The sequence below is a fragment of the Haliotis cracherodii genome, unplaced genomic scaffold (genome assembly GCF_022045235.1).
Source record: "Haliotis cracherodii isolate W230 unplaced genomic scaffold, xgHalCrac1.p SCAF_6, whole genome shotgun sequence".
NCBI classification, from domain to species: domain Eukaryota; kingdom Metazoa; phylum Mollusca; class Gastropoda; order Lepetellida; family Haliotidae; genus Haliotis; species Haliotis cracherodii.
This window is the reverse complement of record NW_027266319.1, coordinates 61,264,185-61,286,697: the sequence shown is the minus strand read 5'-3', so window position 1 is coordinate 61,286,697 and position 22,513 is coordinate 61,264,185. Positions and strand designations below refer to the sequence as shown.

Genomic DNA, 22,513 nt, shown 5'->3' with positions numbered 1-22,513 from the left:
CATGATAACCTTAAGACTAGAACACTGGAATTCTTAAACCGTACATCGGTGAATACAGCACCTGTGGTGTGTACTTGATCTACCAGTTGACAGGAGCCAATTACAAATGTGCTTACATCCACACGAGACCCGGTCGAAGATTCACACTGGCGTTCTATCCAAACATCATATGATCTGACGCTGGTAAGTTGTTTTGGCTCTATTGTGAAATGGAACTTTCGAACTGACGAGGAATGACATAGCAACGCTGTGAAGAATTACTTCAGTGAAGAAGACATCGAACCGACAGATAAGTCATGGGGTACCTACATCTCATGGTCGGTGTCGCCGTGATAGTTGTCACCCTAAGAGGTAAACGGTGTTCTATATCTGACTGTTTGTGTATGACTTTAAACCATGTCAATAATAACAACGTACACATAGAATTCATTAAAGTCTTCATATGGCCTAGTGCCCAATGGGTGACCTTTTATCATCAACGTATGACCTTGTATAATATTCCCAGTAGATGACGTTTTATCATCAACGTATGACCTTGTATAATATCCCCAATAGATCACGTTTTATCGTCTACGTATGACCTTGTATAATATTCCCAGTAGATGACGTTTTATCATCTACGTATGACCTTGTATTATATTCCCAATAGATGACGTTTTATCATCAAGGTATGACCTTGTATAATATTCCCAGTAGATGACGTTTCATCATTTACGTATGACCTTGTATAATATTCCCAGTAGATGACGTTTTATCATCAACGTATGACCTTGTATAATATTCCCAGTAGATGACGTTTTATCATCAACGTATGACCTTGTATAATATCCCCAATAGATGACGTTTTATCATCTATGTATGACCTTGTATAATATCCCCAGTAGATGAAGCTTTATCATCTACGTATGACCTTGTATAATATCCCAAACAGATGACGTTTTATCATCAACGTATGACCTTGTATCATATCCCCAATAGATGACGTTTTATCATCTACGTATGACCTTGTATCATATTCCCAGTAGATGACGTTTTATCATCTACGCATGACCTTGTATCATATTCCCAGTAGATGACGTTTTATCATCTACGTATGACCTTGTATCATATTCCCAGTAGATGACGTTTCATCATCTACGTATGACCTTGTATAATATTCCCAGTAGATGACGTTTTATCATCAAGGTATGACCTTGTATAATATTCCCAATAGATGACGTTTCATCATTTACGTATGACCTTGTATAATATTCCTAGTAGATGACGTTTTATCATCAACGTATGACCTTGTATAATATCCCAAATAGATGACGTTTTATCATCTACGTATGACCTTGTATAATATCCCCAATAGATGACGCTTTATCATCAACGTATGACTTTGTATAATATCCCCAATAGATGACGTTTTATCATCAACGTATGACCTTGTATAATATCCCCAATTGATGACGTTTTATCATCTACGTAGGACCTTGTATCATATTCCCAATAGATGACGTTTTTCATCTACGTATGACCTTGTATTATATTCCCAGTAGATGACGTTTTATCATCTACGTATGACCTTGTATCATATTCCCAGTAGATGACGTTTTATCATCTACGTATGACCTTGTATTATATTCCCAATAGATGACGTTTTATCATCTACGTAGGTCCTTGTTCTCCTTAAGTCCAACAGGTGACCTTTTGCATTTGTCATCTACATTTGGCCTTTTATTTCTGACTCATTAGATGACCTATTATCATTTACACTTGGTCTTGCATCCCTAATAGACACTATTTGACAACTACATTTGAACTACATCATGTGCATATCACCTGGCCCGTGAAGATCCGGGGTAGAATAGGTCTTCAGCAACACATGCTTGCCGTAAAAGGCGACCATCTTGTCGTAAGAGGCGAAAACGGGATCGGGTGGTCAGGCTCGCTGATTTGGTTGATACATGCCATCTTATTTGCGTGGATCGATAGTCATGATGTCAATCACTGGATTGTTCTGGTCCAGACTCGATTATTAACAGACTGGAGTATTGCTGAGTGCGGCGTTAAACAACAAATAAACAAACAAGCATATGACCTTGCATTTCTTATTAAAATGGATGACCTTTTGTCATCTACGTATGGCCGGCCTGTTTATATTTCCTTATGTCCAGTGTGTGTCCATTTTTCATATATATCGTATGCAGATTTGACATAATTGATTGTGTCCTCTGACCTAGTTACGGTTTCGTATTTCCCATGCCCTGTGTAGGATATTTTTGGCGCCTCTGCATTTCCTGTCAAAAGGACACATATATTCTTAGCTTTGTTTTTCCTGTGTCCCGTTACAGATGTTTTATATGCTATATGCGTTTACCTTTCATTTTATTTCTCAGGGATCGTCCATTAAATATTGTGTCCTTTGAATCGAGGAGTCAAACAATTTTGGGAACCGTAACAGAACCCTTTTCATGTTTGTTTGTTTGTTTGTTGTTTATCGCCGCACTCAGCAATATTCCAGCTGTATGACGGCGGTCTGTAAATAATCGAGTCTGAACCAGACAATCCAGTGATTGATACCGTGAGCATCGATCAAAGCAATTGGGATACGATGGCATGCATAAGCCAAGTCAGCGAGCCTGATCGCCCGATCTCGTTTGACGCCTCTTACGACAAGCATAGTGGCCTTTTACGGCAAGCATGGGTTGCTGATGACCTATTTTACCCCGGATCTTCACGGGTCATGTTATCCATCACGTCTAGTGGATATACACTCTTCAAAAAAGAAAAAGAAACGCACAGTTAGATTTTTAGTAAATTTATTGCACCTAATAAAGTCGATATATTTAATTTTATATCATAGATACAAACATGAGATTTTGCAGCTCGATAGTTACAGGTTGTCGTTGTACAAAGGCATTGAAAACTTTTAATTGTCATGTCACATAAGGCCACAAGGTTGCGCTGAACTCCTCGGAACTGACTTGATACGTGTACGAAATCTGTCCTGCGGAATTCTGCGCCATTCTGCTTGTAACGTCGAGGCCAGTTGTGTGAGTGTCTGCGGTGGTATTCTAACGTTGACGTACACGTCGACCGAGTTCATCCGAGAGGTGTTCGATTGGGTTGAGATCTTGAGATCTCGACTGCCATGGCAAGTCGTTGATGTTGGCATAATAAAGGTAGTCTACCGTGACACGAGGTGTGTGCGGTGGAACGTTGCCTTGTTAAATCAGCTCCCTCTGGCGGTCAATGATTGGAAGAAGGCCAGGTTAAAGAATTTGATACATGTTGCGATTTGCTGGCAAATTTCCCTGAGACCACAAGTCAGATCTCGTGGTGTAGGATATGCTCCCCCCTCCCTCCCCCCACACCATGACACTACCGCCACCGAAATTGTCGAATTCACGTACACAATGTGGGGCAAAACGCTTATTTCGACGACGGTTGTCTTCCATCTCGCCGGTGGAGAAGAAATCGTGATTCATCGCTAAACAACACTCGTCTCAGGTTTCTCAAATTCTTAGGCTGTAAGGTATGGCACCAACGCAAGCATCGTTATAGATGGATCTGTTGCGAAACAGGTACAATAACTGGTCTTCTGGGTCGGATTCCAGCTTCGCGAAGATGGTTCCTGACAGTTTGGTCCGATATCCTCCTCAAACCAGGGATGAGTCCCGCAGTCGCTGTAGCTGTGGCATTGCGATGACGTAGGTGGAACAGTCGAATGAAGCGATCCTGTGGTAACGCTTGGTCGGCCGGTTCTCGGACGGTGAATTGAACTGTGTGTATCGGTGATAAATGGTGCTGTGGTGGACGTTGAAGTGGCGTGCAACAGAAGACTGCGATTCCCCTCTTTGGATACGTCCTGTGGCGATGTTCCGATTGGCAAGGCTGAGTCTCGGCATTTTCGAACTTGAAAAATGTTGACAATTGAATGACAAATTATGACTTATGCTGGCCTTTTTATAGCCACTACCACGAGTTACGAATACCATAACGTGCACGTGCATTTTGCTTTACTGTTTTCCTCCATGACATTTTTGAAAACAAGTGTGAAAACAATGCCGTTTAAGACATTGCAAATCGACAGTGGCTGCGTTTTGAAGCACCGTGTGTCGAATATCAGGCCACCAACATTTTCCAATAACATTTATCCAATTTATATACGGGGATTTTTGTGTAGTCAGGTTCAATGTACTACATACTACCTGTGCGTTTCTTTTTTTGAAGAGTGTATTTTTGTTGTAAAACCTGAGCCCACACTACGTCCCAGTAATATCCTGAACAATTATGTTCGGTCTGTCGTAGCGAGAGGCTTATTCAAATATGTGATACTTATTCGTTTGCTAGATGGCTGGTGTTAAATATGTGTGTAAAGGCCTAAGTTCTTTTATTTTCAGTGTCTGATGTGAAGGGTAATAACGGCAACGGTAATGGGAACAATGGCAACGGCAATGGGAACAATGGCAACGGTAACGGTAATAACGGCAACGGTAATGGTAATAATGGCAACGGCAATGGTAACAATGGTAACGGTAACGGTAATAATGGCAACGGCAATGGTAATAACGGCAACGGCAATGGTAACAATGGCAACGGCAATGGTAACGGTAACGGTAATAACGGCAACGGCAATGGTAACAATGGCAACGGCAATGGTAACAATGGCAACGGTAACGGTAACAATGGCAACGATAATAATGGCAACGGCAATAGTAACAATGGCAACGGTAACGGTAATAGCGGCAACAGTAACAATGACAACGGTAATGGTACCAATGGCAACGGTAACGGTAATAGCGGCAACAGTACCAATGGCAACGGTAATGGTACCAATGGCAACGTTAATGGTACCAATGGCAACGTTAATGGTACCAACGGCAACGTTAATGGTACCAACGACAACGTTAATGGTACCAACGACAACGGTAATAATGGCAATGTTAATGGTACCAATGGCAACGTTAATGGTACCAACGGCAACGTTAATGGTACCAACGACAACGGTAATAATGGCAACGTTAATGGTACCAATGGCAACGTTAATGGTACCAGCGACAACGTTAATGGTAACAATGGCAACGTGAATGGTACCAATGGCAACGTTAATGGTATCAACGACAACGTTAATGGTACCAACGACAACGTTAATGGTACCAATGGCAACGTTAATGGTACCAATGGCAACGTTAATGGTACCAACGACAACGGTGATGGTACCAGCTGCAATGGCGATAGGAACAGCTGTGATTTTCAGTCATGGATAATGTCGTTCCATACAAACTGCTCGGATGTGAACATAGGTTTTTCTCCGGTCTTTACCACGACGACTGACGTCAGTCTGAAACACGAATTGACCAACACTACTAAACACACCTGTACCCACCTGTGCGTCTACCTGTTTGATTGTGTTTACTTCTCCCACCTGGACAGTGTCTCGATGTGTCGGTTGTTTGGCGCTGGAGGAGGGGGGTCTATTACAGACGGGAGTGTCTGGATGAAAACACAAACATAACCGTGAAAGTAAAATACACACTTCGCCTTCATGGCCGTATAAATGTCGTTTTAGTGTTGACTTTTATTGTTTTGTATTGTACAGCAGCCTGGTACATGATTACGGATATACCTAGAAAAAAAGTTAAGCACAGACTCTTATTTATTTTTATATTTTCTACTTCCATGGACATATCTACATGTGAAATTGATTCCATTTTGAGAAATATCAAACATACCAATGACACCTGTTGGTATGTGCACGTGGTCCGGTGACAACGCACGGATCACAAATGAAGCGACGTTAATTGTTCGTATATGTTTGTAGTTGAGACAAAACGTTCTTGTCAAAGTCAGCCATCATTTCTGAAGCTCAGTTCTGAAGTCTCGTGGGTTTATTTACAGTGAATACCCAATAACTCGAACTCGTATAACTCGATATGTCGTTTATGGCGATAACTTTATAGTCCCAGCAGAATCCTTTTCGGCACTTTTTTTTATATCGGCAATCGTTTTGTCTCGGATAACTCGATACATTTCCGACGGCCCCAGCATTTCGAGTTACCCAGGTGTCATTGTATATACTTCCTTTATTTCGAAGCTATGCTTACCCAAATGTCATTAAAGTTGCTCTTTCACGTGTGGAGAGCGAAAGTCTACTGTACTATCTTACATCCATATGCATGGCTTGTTTGATAGACATTTCTTAGAAGTTGACGGAAGACAGAGTGGACACAATTTATGGATAACTGAAAAATACAACAATTGTATAAAGAAGAATATTATCTATAAACTGTGTCCTCTTTTTATACTCATATACAGTAAGCTTGTATATGTGAGTAAGTGACCTGCGTGAGTAAGTGACCTGTTAACTCTCCAACTATGGGAAGAATTAATAAAAAGAAAAAAAAGAAAGAAAAAAAGTGACCCGTTAACTGTGCATCAGCAATGTAGCAACTGTAAAGTGACCGTCACCTTTGAGCATGTTATTCATGAAATACTACACTTGAATATATATTATCTTTGACGCCAGTGTTCTGTATGATCAACAGCCCGTGTGGATACTTTCGTCCAATGTATGGTCGCTATTTTGATTATTCATGAAATACTACACTTGAATAAATATAATCTTTGACGCCAGTGTTCTGTATGATCAACAACCCGTGTCGATACTTTCGTCGAATGTATGGTCGCTATTTTGATTATTCATGAAATACTACAATTGAATAAATATAATCTTTGACGCCAGTGTTCTGTATGATCAACAACCCGTGTGGATACTTTCGTCCAATGTATGGTCGCTATTTCGATTACGTGGAGTACATTTATATGCTGAAAAAGGACTGTAACACCAAGTTCTTTCTACGTAGAAAGACTGAAGCCAATGGTGTAATTCTTCCGCCAAAGTTACAAAAAATCAAGTGGTACGGACATGTAGGTTAATGAACATACAAGTTCTATTTGTACATGTTGTCGATTCTGTCAAAATGTTAAAACCCCACTTTATACTGATCCTGATTTTAACTGGGTCTGCAATCAAATCATCTATCTTGGCTGAAGTACTAGATGCAAAACGATCATTATCTTTTGAGGTCGATAGTTTTAGATTTTGTAAAGTTTCAAAATCATCCAAAGTTTGGCTCAGTTCAATATCAGATGAAGTGGTATTTTCACTTGTCTGAGATAACCAAATGTCATATTGAGGGTAACGCTCTTTATCAGGGCATTATCATTTGCAAAAGCCCGAGGTCTTCCATGAACTGCCTGACGAAGGAGGGCGGTTGAAAAGACCGGGGTCTTCTGCAAATGATAATGCCCTGAAAAAGAGCGTTACCGTTATTATAGCTAAAAAGGATGGAATTTGTTATCAAATAAAAAGAAACAACAATATCGGTTATTATTTACTACAATCGACACCAATGTCACTGACCCACTTTTACAAATATGGAGACGTCATAGAACAAACCAGATGACGTCACTATTGAACGTGACGTCAGCTATCCCTACCCCATGACGTCACCTAACAACGGGCGTGATAATGGCCCGCCGTCAAGCAATATGAGGGCAATATCAAGTTACAGTGGCCCGTTGATTTCTGATAACATGCGGGCGGTTTAATGATAATTCTATCCATTTTAGCTGTAATGTTCAATAGTGACGTCATCTGGTTTGTTCTATGACGTTTCCATATTTGTAAAAGTGGCTCTGTGACATTCATTGTGTATTGATTGCAGCAAATGTTTCAAAACCGATACTGTTACTTGTTTTTATTTGGTAACAAATTCTATCCATTTTAGCTATAATAATGGTAACGCTATTTTTCAGGGCATTATCATTTGCAGAAGCCCTCGCTCTTTTCAATGGAAGACCTCGGGATTCTGCAAATAATAATGCCTTAAAAATAGCGTAATCCTTATAGTACTTGTTTTTACTCTGTCAGGCGAGCGGTATTAAGGGGCTAAAGACTGGTCGGCTCGGAGTCAGCATACCGTGTCTTAGTGGAATACTCATGTTAAACTGCGACATGGTATCTCAGTGAGCTAGCACTATATATCGGCATCAGTCCGTGCACGCACGCACGCACGCACATGTACGTCGCTATATAAATGCAATAATATTGGACGCGACGTTAACCCTTTTCACCTCACCTCACCTAAACCAAACATGGGCCCCATCCTTTGAGTTTGCCTCCTGCAACTCTCCGGTTGATCTGTTTGCAGGACATTCTGCGCTTGTGTGTGAATCTCGTTCACTGTATGACCATGTGGGTTTAGGCTTTGCATTAATAAAAACTGGACGAGGTGAAGTCTTGGGCTTAGTTTGTCTTTACCTTTAGTTCGGAAAAGTTCTCTATCTCTTGAACTACCACCGGTCATTGAACTCAAAACAGTTTTGTCAATAAATTTGTTTGTTTTGATAACTTCAAACTGTTTGTCACTAACAACCTTTAAGACTAATCATTAGCCCGTCTAGTTTCAAGTTCATACATATAATAGAGCAATGATCTACAGAACCATTAACAAAATTAATCGGTTCCGATTGATCAACGCCAGTGAGGTATTGTGTTGCAAACAGTTTGTTAGTAAACACATTGATCCGATAATAGGGAACAGTATGACTCAGTCAACTAATGCCAATCAGTCTTTATTTTATTCTACTTGGGACTGGTAATGTAGGCATGTGGGTAGAGCGTTAACTTGTCACGCCGAAGACCCGGGTTCATTTCCCCATACTGGTACAAAGAGTGAAGCCTGTTTCTGGTGTCCCACTGTGATTCCTGAAATATTTGAATATCAATAATCAATCATCCAATCTGTTCTGCCTGATACATTTACGGTGGTGTGGTCTGACATTTAAACGATAACGCCTTATATTACCAGGTTCAATATTTAGAAAACACCACAAAATACTAGCAGGTATGGATGCACCCTTTTCGGCCAGTTTAATCTGCATGGTACATGATGAAATATAAGTAGCAAACCTTCCAGGCTTAACCAAGGACTGGTCGTCTCGGAGTCAGTATACTGTGTCTGAGTGGGATATTCATGTTAAACTCCAGCATGGTATCTCAGTGAGCTGGCAGTATAAATCGGCATCAGACCGGACTAGTACAAGCAGCCACACACACACACACACACGCGCGCACGCGCACGCTATATAAGAGCAATAACGTTAAACCAAATTTCACTTCACCTCACCTTAGAAATTCTGAAGACAGTTAAAAGATAATGTTCAGTTGAATTAGAGTTAGACTTTTTTCAGGTCAACACTGGCATGTTTTGGATTTTTAACACCAGGTGTCAATGTGAGGCAGAATGTGGAAACAAATCTGATGTTACGGATTTCAAGAAGTATTAAAGATTAAGACCCATGCTGATTTCCTTGGGATGAAGACAATACAAACATATCGTGATTAAATCATCTTTGGTCATATTGTTTGTTTGTTGTTTAACGCCGCACTCAGCAATATTCCCGCTATATGACGGCGGTCTGTAAATACTCGAGCCTGGATCAGACAATCCAGTGATTGATATCATGAGCATCGATCCACGCAATTGGGATACGATGACATGCATCAACCAAGTCAGCGAGCCTGATCACCCGATCCCGTTAGTCACCTCGTACGGCAAGCATGGGTTCCTGAAGACCCCGGATCTTCAAGGGTCTCTTGGGTCATAAACTGTAGGGTTAAAGAAAGTACACACCCATATGTTTTACTGTGGCTAAAAATGAAACAAACAATAAATGGTTATTTAAGGATTGACTGTATATATTTTCGGTTCATTGAGGTATGAATCGAAAAACCGATGTGCAAACTGTATGAGTCCTGTACATGACGATACACGTAAGCAGAAAGGGAATTCTCTCAACTGTAATATTGGGATTCCCGACATTTCGCAGTAATAAAAGTGATGCGCCTCGGTGGGCGTGGCTTATTTTTTTACGTGTATTCTTTCGCTTCCAACAGCAGTTGGTAGTTTTCAAGATTAGTTTTGTTTAAGTTGATTTTGTATATAATCATATCTATATGTATGATACATAATTTTCTTGCCCCTAAATATATTTTCTTACTCTTGTTTATATATTTTTAAGATTTTTCAAACACGAAACTACAAATACAAGACACAAATGCATGGGGTGATGAACCGTCACTGTGTGTTAGGTAGGCAAAATTTACGTTTCAAGGTTTTACATTTGTAATGAAATAATATAATTTACGGTAGACGACGACACAAAAAGTATATAATAAATTGGATATTCCATGTGTCGAGTGAAATATCATCTCATGGAGATATTTTCACCCCTGGTTACGCTACTAGTAGAAATATCTCCTTTTCGCCCCGTAACACGATGAGAGAAACATGATATTTCACTCGACATATGGAATATCCTCTATATCTACCATCACAGTGATATAGAATCTAGGTTCCAATTCTGAATCGTGAAATTATGAGGGCGATATATACATAGATTGACAACTGATATAGCATGTTGGCATATTCAGTGTTTGACATCAACCTGGATTATATTTCATTGGCCCGGACTTGGAATATGCAATGTAGTGTCTGCCCGTGCGTCTGTTCTGATTATCTTTCTAGCCGTACATTCCTTGACTTAAGGGTCCCACAGGCGAAACTGTAGACGTATTGATCGACATACTGAGGAATACATATTGAAACTGTGACACCCATCCCTCCGGTGATGTTATTGTAAAATAGTTGAGTTACTCCGCAATGTCAAGTCAACGTTTGGTTTCTCGGGGCGACTGAAGCTATTATTCCCTGATTATATTTCAAGGTTTTGTCAGCACCATACCCGTGCTCGTGGATCTCACCAAAGTGGTAAACGTCTAATACCCGCATCACATGGAGCTTTAGGGGGATGCAGCAACACTGCCACGCTGTTCAATGAGGAAACATTTCTTCTATTTTTCCTGCGAAAAAATAGCGGCCAATGCTATTGTCTTTCTATTCGTGACACTACTTAAGACATCAAAGATTATCAGTGTGCAAATGATCTTTTAAATACTTTAAACACACCTATTAACAAATTGTGAAGCTTAATTTCACTTTAGCAATGGATCAATGTTTCTATGCCGACGTGAAACTATTACTGTTATTAGATGTAATCTCTGATTAGTGAGGCACCTCGTGGGGATTCTCCTTCTGTTTTGTTTTATCTGCCATTGATTTCGCATGCAAGGTTACAGTAGTTGCCTGGTGTGACCTTCTGATGAAATTGAGGCTATGAAACATAAACGTTGTTACTTAAAACTCATTGTGACGGTAACATGCACCTGCATTAGGCACTATGACTGTCCGTGGTCTAGTGGTAGAGCGTCCGCCCGGAGAGCGGAAGGTCCGGGGTTCGATCCCCGGCCGCGTCATACCAAAAGACGTTAAAAGATGGTACTTGTTGTTACCCTGTCTGGCGCTCGGCATTAAGGGGTTAAAACAAGGACTGGTCGTCTCGGAGTCAGTATACTGTGTCTGAGTGGGGTATTCATGTTAAACTGCGACATGGTATCTCAGTGAGCTAGCACTATAAATCGGCATCAGTCCGGACTAGTACAAGCAGTCACACAAACACACACACGTACACGCTATATAAGTGTAATAATCTTGGACGCGACGTTAAACCCCATTTCACCTAACCTCACCATTATGACTGTTTAAGCCCTGAAGAAAATTGGTATTTTGTGTTATGTATGAATCACCCTTTTTTCTACTTGCATTTAGTAATCTCAGCGCTTAGAGTCAAGTCCGATTCTTCAACAGGGCAATACGAGCACTTAGTGAAAGTGAACCAAGGTGCTCGGGAACATAGCAAGCTACAAACACGTGTTCACAGTATGGCCACTGCACGTCAGTAGAGCATCCATCAGTTGGAACTCAATTATCGATGCTATTGTGCCGTGATGAATATATTATATATGCTTGAACCCCGCGATTCCCCTGAGCCTGATTATGAGTTTATTTGAAAGCAAACAGCTGGAATTAACAAACAACCAACGCCACTGTGTGAGCCATGAAGAATTCTCTCGTCACATTTAATACCGCGTTACAGGAATTGTTTCTCATTGTCATCTGGTTGAAGAGAGTTGTTGTTGTTGTTGTTGTTGTTGTTGGATACATTATAGATTTCGATCATTGCTCAAGAAATGTTTTCTTTGAAAGAAGCAGAACTATTTTTTTTCCAGTAATATCAAAGGATCGGCCTCTGAATCGTGAAGAACGTATGGTTTTACAAGGAGCGTATTTCACACTTAGCTTCTCTTGGACCGCCGTGGTTGGGATAAACTCAGCGCCTTTGATTCCTTTATTTATTGCAATTAACTCTTTTGTTTGGTTTGTTTGTAGAATATATAGGTCTTCAGCAACCCATGCTTGCCGTAAAAGGCGACTATGCGTGTCGTAAGAGGCAACTAACGGCATCGGGTGGTCAGACTCGCTGACCTGGTTAGATGCATGTAATCGTATCCCAATTGTCTGGATCGATGCTCATGATATCAATCACTGGATTGTCAGGTCCAGATGCGATTATTTACAGAACGCTCTCATATAGCGGGAATATTGCCGAGAGCAGCGCTAAATAAATATGTGAAGCTCATTTCTGGTGTGACCCGTCGTGATATTGCTGGAAAATGGCTAAACGCGGCGTAAACCTTTGCTCACTCGAACTGAATACCATTTTGTGCAGCACCATCTTGGATTTTATACAAGCACAGGAGGCACGGATGGCCGGACACGCACTTACATATCCACACACGCATGGACAAACGCACACGCACGCATGCACACGACCGTCGATATATGAGTGCAATAATCTTGAAAGCGACGTTAAACCCCATTTCCCCTCACCTCGCGTGCATGCATGTTACTACATATGTTCCAAGGGGCATGTCCGGTTGCTATGGAAACCCGAAAAATGAATATTTCAAAATCCCAAATTATCAAAAGGCACCACTAGACCAATAAATGTGCCAAGTTTCGTTAAGATATCTCTTAAGTTTTTAGTTCTACTCCGGAAACGACGGACGGACCGACAGCACCCATTTCTATATCCCCCTTCCACTTCTTGGCGGGGGATATCAATCGTTTTCAATTTCTCTGGGTTGCAGTTTAATGTACAGTCGATTGTCAATTGCAAAGCTTTCTCGGTCCAACTGAACCTCTCCATGTGTCGTGTCATGTTTCAACCATGTGAATTCCGTGCAGCACGTGCACTACAGTCGCACCGACTCACAGTGGACGAGACAGCCTCCGGTGAAGCGGCCTTAGCCCGGTTATAAAACTTGGACCGACTGTAGGACTGGCAGGTGTGTGATCCTCGGCACGACAGATGAGGATTGATGTATTTGATATTTTTCTATTACAAAAGGACGCTACTGTGGCAGTAACTTCTAACCAAATTACGTTATTGTTTTGTTTTTCAAAGGAAAATGATGTGTAATAAGTAGCTAAGCGTATACCGATTTTACTATTATTAGTTGGCGGTAAGCCTTACAGCAGAATTTCTGTGCTGTTGTGATTTAGTGAGTGAGTGAGTTAAAGCTTTACGTCACATCGGCAATATTTCAGCTATATGGTGACGAGAAATTTCACTTATTAATACATATGTTTTAACGCTAAATTAAAACCTGTCATCGATGGACAGTAAAATTACTAGAATATCACAGATTAATATTTAAAACTAGCATACAACTATAAAAGATATCACTATATATAACGGTACAATATAAAAAAGGGCTATAGATCGCCAGCAGCTGAAGGTAGACCATCATGCTAGGGTCCATGGGGACTTACAGTACTTTTGCTACCTGGATGGACTCCGCTGTTGGCGATTAATGACAAATCTTGCCAGAATAAATGAACATATATACTACGTCTAAAAACGAGCAGAATAAACATACTTTGAAAGACGTGGTCTTACATACCCTCTCATGGGGACAATAATTTTACACTACTTTAACACCCTTCGAGGATATAGCCACTAACAATCTCAGTTATTTATCAATTCTACCAATTTTAAAAGTTATTTATTTATTTACAAAATATAACAATCAATTTATGAAGTAATTCGATTTCCTTTAAAAACAACCCAATAATCACATGACTACTTAACTAATTAAAAATAATTGATACATGATACTTTGAAATATATATCCCTTGTAATGGAAAAATCAAGGCAGTCAAGCAGGACATGCTTGACCGTGATTCTCTCATCACAAGGGATACAAAATGGAGGATCCTCACCTTTAAACAAATGTTCATGAGTATAGCGAGAGTGACCAATACGACATCGTCTTAATACAACCTCTTCAAAACTGGAGGGGCGGTCGGGTAGCCTAGTGGTTAAAGCGTTCGCTCGTCACGCCGAAGACCCGGGTTCGATTCCCGACATGGGTACAATGTGTGAAGCCCATTTCTGGTGTCCCCCCGCCGTGATATTGCTGGAATATTGCTAAAAGCGGCGTAAAACCAAACTCACTCACTCACTCACTCAAATTTGGACTGACAACCCAAGAAGGTATAACCAATGTTTGCTTTCATTGCATGTAATTTATTTACACCCACTTGGGTGTCCCACTTCTTCTGCATTAGATCTCTGATGTAAGATCTAATGACAGGTTTATAATCACTGTATGGTATAAGAAGTGGTGTCACAGATTTGTTGAGCGCTGCTTTAGCAGCAGCATCAGCCATTGTATTACCAACAATTCCAACATGGCTTGGTAACCAACAAAAGACGATGTCGCATTGGCCAGTTATTATGTAATTCTATGATGTCGAGTAAAATTGGATGCTGACACGAAGTGTTTTTAATACCCTGAAGACAGGAGAGAGAGTCTGAAAAAAATATGAATTCTTTATGTTTAGATTGTTTATTAATATATTCTAAAGCAGTTAAAATGGCCTTTGATTCTGCTGTGAAAATTGAAGAGTCATCTGGTAATCTAGTTGATATAGTTCTGGATCCAATGACGGTGGCGCTGGCAACAGCATCACCATCCTTGGATCCATCAGTAAAGATAGATTTATACGTATCATATTCACACCTTAACTGATTGTATTCCTGTTGATATTGTAGTTGATTAGTGTCCGATGTTTTTTGTTTAGATAATGTGAGATCCATCCGTGGCTTTACCAATTGCCAAGGAGGTGAAGAAAGCAGGCGGAAAGGAGAGATATTTTCCAGTGATATACCAGCAGAAGAAATTAAATGTTTTATTCTTATTCCAAGAGGCGGAATAAGAGAGGACTTCTTACTATACAGGTCCGCATAAAGATGATTAAACACACAGTTGTGAGCGGGGTTAGATGGATTAGAATATAACTTTGTGTTATACTGCAAAGATGGTTCAGTTCGGGGGAGTTTAAGTGACGGCTCATCAGCCTCAACGTACAGACTGTCAATGGGAGAAGTTCTGAAACATTCAAGACAAAGCCTCAGACCCTTGTGATGTATGGGATCGAGTAATTTAAGATTACTTTTACAAGCTCCACCATAGATGATGGAGCCATAATCGAGCTTAGAGCGGACAAGTGATCTATATAAGTGAAGGAGGGTCGTTTGATCACCTCCCCACTTGGAATTAGAAACAACCTTTAATAAATCTAGTGCCTTCAGACATTTAGCTTTCAAATGATTAATATGCGGTAAGAAAGTAAGGTGATGATCAAAAATTATTCCTAAAATTATACTTCTTTTACAACTTTAATTCTAACAACCTTTAATAAATCTAGTGCCTTCAGACATTTAGCTTTCAAATACTTAATATGCGGTAAGAAAGTAAGGTGATGATCAAAAATTATTCCTAAAAATTTAGCTTCTTTTCCAACTTTAATTGGAGTTCCAGCACGATGTAAATCTGGGTCCTTATGTGGTTTATATTTTCGACAGAAATGAATACAATTAGTTTAAGATTTAGAAAACTTCAATCCGTTCTGCTTTGCCCAAACATTGATTTTATTCAGACAAAGATGCAATTGTCTCTCGATCGTGTGCATATTTTTACCTCGACATGATACATTAAAATCATCAACAAACAAAGACCCGTCAACAGAGTCATTTAAAACCTTAGCTAAACTATTAATTCTTATGCTAAACAACGCCAATATAAAGGGAAATTCCCCGTTGTCCAGATATGATCGAAAATAGTCAATAATGTTTCTAAGCATGACTCGGGTAAATGTTTGAGTAACTGATAATGAATATTATCAGCACCCGTGGCTGTATCACGAGCTTGCCCTAGGGCGGTATGCAGCTCATGGATGGAGAGAATTTCGTTGTAATCATCACCGTTATCAGAATTAAAATTAATTGTCTTTTTTTCTTGTTGGTCTTTAAATTTTTGAAGATTTGGTGTATAATTTGATGAGGAAGGATGTTTAGCAAGAGTTTCTCCCAATGTATTCGCTATATCTCTTTTATCGTTTAATATTGTGTCACCCTCCTTAAGATGGTGAAAACAAGAGTTTGATCTTTTGCCCTTTATCCTTTGTACCATAACCCAAACCTTAGATATTGGATTACGGGAATTGATTTTAGAGACATAACTTTGCCATGATTGGTGTTTGTTCTTTTTAAATGCTCGACGAGCTTTAGCATTTAACATTTTAAATTTATTTAAATTGTGGACAGTAGGGTGGCGTCGAAAATATTTCTCTGCCTTTTTCCTCGCTTTTCTAGCTTGTTTACATTCGGTGTTGAACCATGGTTTACGTATATGTGGAATTGTAGAGGATTTAGGTATACATTCGTCAGCGATTCCATTTAAAACGTCTGAAAAATTCTGAATAGGATCACTAGCATCAGTAAAACATTCGGGTTGTATTTTAGTTAGGCACATTGTTTGAAACAAAGGCCAGTTTGCCTTTGTAAAACTCCATCTTGTAGATGGAGGAACATCAGACGGATTTACAGTTGATAGGATAGTTGGGAAGTGGTCACTTCCACAAAGATCATTGTGGACAGACCAATTGAAATCGTTGAGTAGATTAGAATGAGTAAGGGACAAATCCAAAGAAGAGTAAGTCCCGGTTGCTGGATACAGATAAGTATGGGTATCATCATAAAAGATATACAGCTCATTATTGTTTTGAAATCCTCAAGTACTTTACCTTTAGCATTTGTGTTTGTACCACCCCAAAGAGGATTGTGGCCATTCAAATCACCCATGATTATACATGGCTTAGGGAGTTAATCATAGAGAGTTTGAAGATCGGAGAGCTGACGACGGGGGAATATACAGAGAACACAATCTAAACGCAACGTGCAAAGTAAGTCGCACCGCAACAGCTTGCATATTAGTATTTAGTACAACAGGACTGTGGATAATATTCTGCCGCACAATGATTGAAGATCCTCCAGAGGCCCTATCCCTGGAGGAGAAAACGAATGATACGTACTGAACTGACGTAAATTAAAATTGTCTGTCTGCTTTAAATACGTTTCTTGTAAGCAGAATGCTGATGGATTAAGATCTTGGACTAATAGATGTAATTCATATAAATTAGTCTTTAATCCTCTACTATATCACTGTACTATATTTGTTGAAGACACTATCTTTTGGGGGGATTGACTGGGAACCTACCCCTCTCCTTCCTTGAGGGCGACAAGCTATGTGCCCTGTGATGGCTCACGTCGGACACATCCATGTCCTCAAGGGATCCAAACTTATTAAAAAGTTGGATCATGTTATTGGCTCCTTTTGAGGCTCTGCCACTTCGACACTTTTTAGAAGGTTCTGTTATGGGTCGAGATTTGTTCTTTGCAAGTTGTGTGACAGGTATTTCTGATTTAGATTGTTCAGAAACTTTTTCTGATGACTGGTCCTCAGATAGTACTGCATATTCATCACGAGATGCCAAAGATTGCTTCATAACTAGTGATGTTTGAGAGCTGGAGTTCTCTTGTGGGTGTCTCACCTGGGCTGCTGCAGACAGTAAAGTAGGGCCAGAGGTTTTGTCCACGTGTAATCCGTCTGGTAACATGTGAAATGACAAGTAACAGGTTTGGTCTTAGGGACGTACAGAGAAGCAGAAACAGCAGAAGCAAAAGATGGTCCCGGTTGTTCATGAGCAAGAACAACATTCTTTGCTTCGACAAAGGAGATGTTCTCCTCATGTTTACCTTGAAGTTTTAGATTGATGTTTCCAAGTAGGACATTCCTTGGAAGAAGATGGATGGTTGCCAGCGCAGTTGACACTGTGAGGTGGTTTGTTACAAAGGCCACCACTGTCTTCGCATGATCCAGCACATCAATGACATGCAGCTGCATCATGACATGACTTTGAGCCATGTCCATACTCTTGACATGAGTAATACCTCAAAGCATTGGGGATGAAAGTATCCACCCTTACACTGCAGTAACCAGCTTTGAGGGATTCAGGACTCCGTGGGAGACAGAATGTAAACAGATATGTGTTTGTTTTTATCACTTCATTATTTCTCTTTGCTGTAAAACGTTTGACAGCAGTTCCTCCTTGGGAGTGTAACTCTGTCACGATTTCCATTTCCGTCATATCAGAAAGGCATCGTCAAATATCACGAACGATGCCTTTACTACTATTCAGTGTCCTGTGAGGGGATACCTTCACAGGAACAGTAGCTAGTGATTTCGTTGAGAGAAGAATTTGGGACTGGATTTGTTTATTGTATTGGATTAGGAGAGAGCCAGATCGTAATTTTTTTATTTCCTTAACTAGACCAACAAAACCTTCAATACCCTTTGATATAGCAAATGGGTTAAGTTTTAGTGGATCACCATTTGGAGCAGTCATCACTTAAAACGAGACCAAGCTTCAGGATTGACTAGAGGTTGAGGAGAATCTTCATACCCAGAAGAGAGCGGATCATCTGATTCGTGTGAGCGTTTTTTGAGTGGGGGTGCCATGGTAGTATTAAATGTGATTCGCCCCCCTAGCTCCCCACCCATCATGGAGTGTCTACGAGGACGATGCCACACATCTGAGGATCTACAACAGACGGCACCAGGGATAACAGGAGGGTATTCTCAAGCAGAAGAACCGATCAAAGATCAATAAATCCACCGGATTGGCCCATGAGCCAACGCCTTCTGGCACTGGCATGTAGGCAAATTTTGAATTTTTATAGTATTGCAAAATTCAATAATCATGTATATTCAAACATTTCTGTCATAAACTCAAACAATTCAATGATAGATATAAATTTCCATGCCTGAATAGTGAGAACAGTGAGCAGCCGCTTAATAAGACCGGGGCCATCTTACTTCCCGTCTAGGCGAAGTAAGGGTCGAAGTGGTGTATTGGGCAAAGGAACGCTATTCCTGGAGCCAGTGCCCTCAACCACCCGACTCCCGTCCTCCGCCGACACAGGGGCGCAACCCACGGCAAACGGGTTGCCCAATTCGGTCGCCTTTTACGACCAGCAATGGGGTGCTGTGGACAAATTCTACCCCGAGTCCACACGGGGGAAGAGCTATTAGCGCTACCCAGCACTCACCACGAGGAGGTTGCTCTTCACCAGTGCCAGTTGTGATTTAAGGAACGTTCAAAACACAAATGTTTACCACACCAAGGACAGGATGTCGCAGCTGAGTTTGTTTCTTTGTTTGTTGACGTTTAACGCCGTACTCAGCAATATTCCAGCGATATGAGGGGGCACGGGTGGCCCAGTCGTCTAAGGCGCCGCGATTTTCTGTGCAGGGGTGCGTCCCTTGGGCACACCAGAAACCTATGATATTGGGCGCGAACCCCGGTTTGCCCCGATTAAGTTTCTAGGTTTATCAGCACGATACCCGTGCTCATGGGTTTCACCTAAGTGGTAAACGTCTGAGACCTGCATCACTTCGGGCTTTCCTCCCACGTTAAGCTAACACGCCGTGATTTAACTGAAATACTGTTAAAAGCGGCGTTAAACCCAATTCACTCCAGCTAAATGAAGGCGGTCTGTAAATAATCGAGTCTGGACCAGACAATCCAGTGACTGACATCATGGGCATCGATCCGCGCATTTGGGATACGATGACATGCTTCAACCAAGTCAGCGAGCCTGACCAACCGATCCCGTCAGTCACCTCTTACAACAAACTCATTCGCCTTTTACGGCAAGCATTGGTTGCTGAAGACCTATGGTCATGGAAGCCGGGAGAACGGGGTTGAACTGTACATTATCCTATGACAGTGTATCTTATTGTTTGACAGTGACTGTAGCTGTGTTGCATTGTTTCTGTTGAGATTCGGTAGGCGTTGATTGGATTGTGTTTGGACAGTGATCTGTCGTCAGGAAGTTACTATATTTAGATGTTGTGTGTAAACTTCCGGTCCGGTTCGGTATACCGCGGACGGTGATAGTATGTCATGGAAACGTTTTTAATGTTCCAGTGCCGATGGACAGGTGATGGCATTGTGTGGAACTTTTCAGTGGATGGGTGGGTAGGTTGTGTATTAGGGGACAATAGCGTATTTACGTATCTCTCACGCATTTTCATCACTTCGGAAGCAGCTTTCATGTGAGGATCGCTCACATCCCAGATTCCCTGCCTAGCCCATCACTGTAACCGCTGGGTGAATATATATTATTATCACTGACTTTTGCTATCGTGACTGTAATTTTGTATTTGATACTGATCACGCCCATCATATTATATATTGCCATCGAATATTGTATAACCACTATGTTGGGTACTGTCATTGTAATTTCTGTGCAGTGATTTGAATTAATTTGTAAACTTAGTGAATTTTGTAATACATTTGTTGATTGTATTCCATTTGTCGGTTGTTTGTTGGTTTCACACTATGTTCTGTCACGTCCAAATATTGCCGTTGAATTTGAATACGTCAACGAACCTGGCTGTGCCTGCAGCGGTATATTGCTCGTCTGCCCGAGGCAAGGGAGTTAACTGACTATAAAAGTCCAGTTTCAGCCCTTGCCGAACTAGGCTGGAATTCCCAGGCTGAATCTTAGGGCTACATACGGCTATTATGATTTCTATGTTCCTCCTTTGGACCAATCAGATTCCAACTCATATCACTTGCATTTACTTCAATGTATATTGTACTAAAGCGGGTCAAATCAATTAAGCACCTTTATTAAAAGCATGAACAGATTTGCAAAATATCTGTCGACGCCCAGTTCGTGTTATACATCCTTTGCAAACCCTGCAGCCGATTGAAATCTGCACGTTGAAATCCATATTGATTGCGAACTGGATGTCCAGTTCGTCAAGCGATTTTGATTGGTCTATGCATAGACTCGTCAGTCCAGCCGGAATTCCAGCCAAGTTCGGCAAGGTTGGAAACTTGACTTTTATAGTCAGTAGACGCCCTTGCTTCGGGAAGATGTGTATTGCTTTTAAATCCCGTGCATGGCACGAGTGTACCGATTGCGCGTGTCTTGCTGGGTGCGGCATTAAGCAACAAACACACAAACAAACATCAAATTACTGCTTATGCAATAATGACTTGATATCCGTGTCGGAAAACACAATGTTTATTGGATAAAGATATAATTCATTGGACAAATGAATCATTCTAATTTCTGATTGGCATTACAACAGTTTGGGTACAATATCATACAGATATATACTGAAAACAATAAGATAGAGAACTCACAACAGATTGTGTACAATGACATACAAATATACTTCTCTTCTGAAAACAACTTTAATAAACAATGTGAGATACTCACACATTAACACAAAAGATACTCATTTTGTTTGTTGTTTAGCGCCGCGCTCAGAATCTTGACCAGGCAATCCAGTGATTGACATCATGAGCAACGATACACACCGCCGGGTAACGGTGACACAGAATCAACGATGTCACCGAGCCTGACCACCCGATCCATTTGGTCGCCTCTTACAACCAGCATGGGTTCCTGGGACATGATTCTAACTGGGAGTACCCATGGGCTTCCGGGATACGAGGAATAACGCATTATGTGTACCAAGTGGATTATCCGAGTCTTGAACTCTAGTCTTGAACCTCGCAACATCAAGTCATTGGAGACAGATCCTGAGTTAAAGATGGTGTGTCATATTTACTACTTAACAGAAGTTAAAGAAAAATCAATTTGTTTTACTACAGTTTATTTGTGATGGCCTGTAATAAAGAAGAACCGTTTTTTTTCCACATGGCTGTAGTCAGTCATGGCCTATGTAAAGAAACACACCAAATAAAACAACCTACAAGTATGTTCTTGTGATATCATGTACCGTCTACTATGCATTCGTGACCAACTCCGGGACAAGCCGAATAGCGACTGCTGCCCCTCTCGTGGCCATTTTTGCGACCGGGTTCCGTCTTAGCGCAAACGGGCATACCTAAAACAACTCGTTGCGTAATGGTTCGCATGTATTTTCCCATATTTCAGATTCAATTTAAAGCACATCGTGACATGCGGAATGATACAGTATGATTGAACACATTTAACTGTGTCTTGGTTATATTTTTAGATGCAAGACATATGTAAAATCAAAAATGATTTGAGGTATTCTTTGACGAAGATTGGTTTGTCGTTTTTCGTTTGTCGTTTTTTCGCACTT

The 22,513-nt window shown here is 40.8% G+C and overlaps 1 protein-coding gene across 1 annotated transcript; it reads left to right on the top strand.

Annotated features, from left to right (window-relative positions):
- Positions 1 to 296: 296 nt before the first annotated feature.
- Positions 297 to 5,503, top strand: LOC139444804 (N66 matrix protein-like). Its single transcript, XM_071225762.1, has 3 exons — positions 297 to 351; positions 4,389 to 4,764; positions 4,999 to 5,503. Exons 1-3 carry the CDS (start codon positions 297 to 299, stop codon positions 5,501 to 5,503), a joined length of 936 nt encoding a protein of 311 aa, XP_071081863.1.
- The last annotated feature ends 17,010 nt before the right edge of the window (positions 5,504 to 22,513 follow it).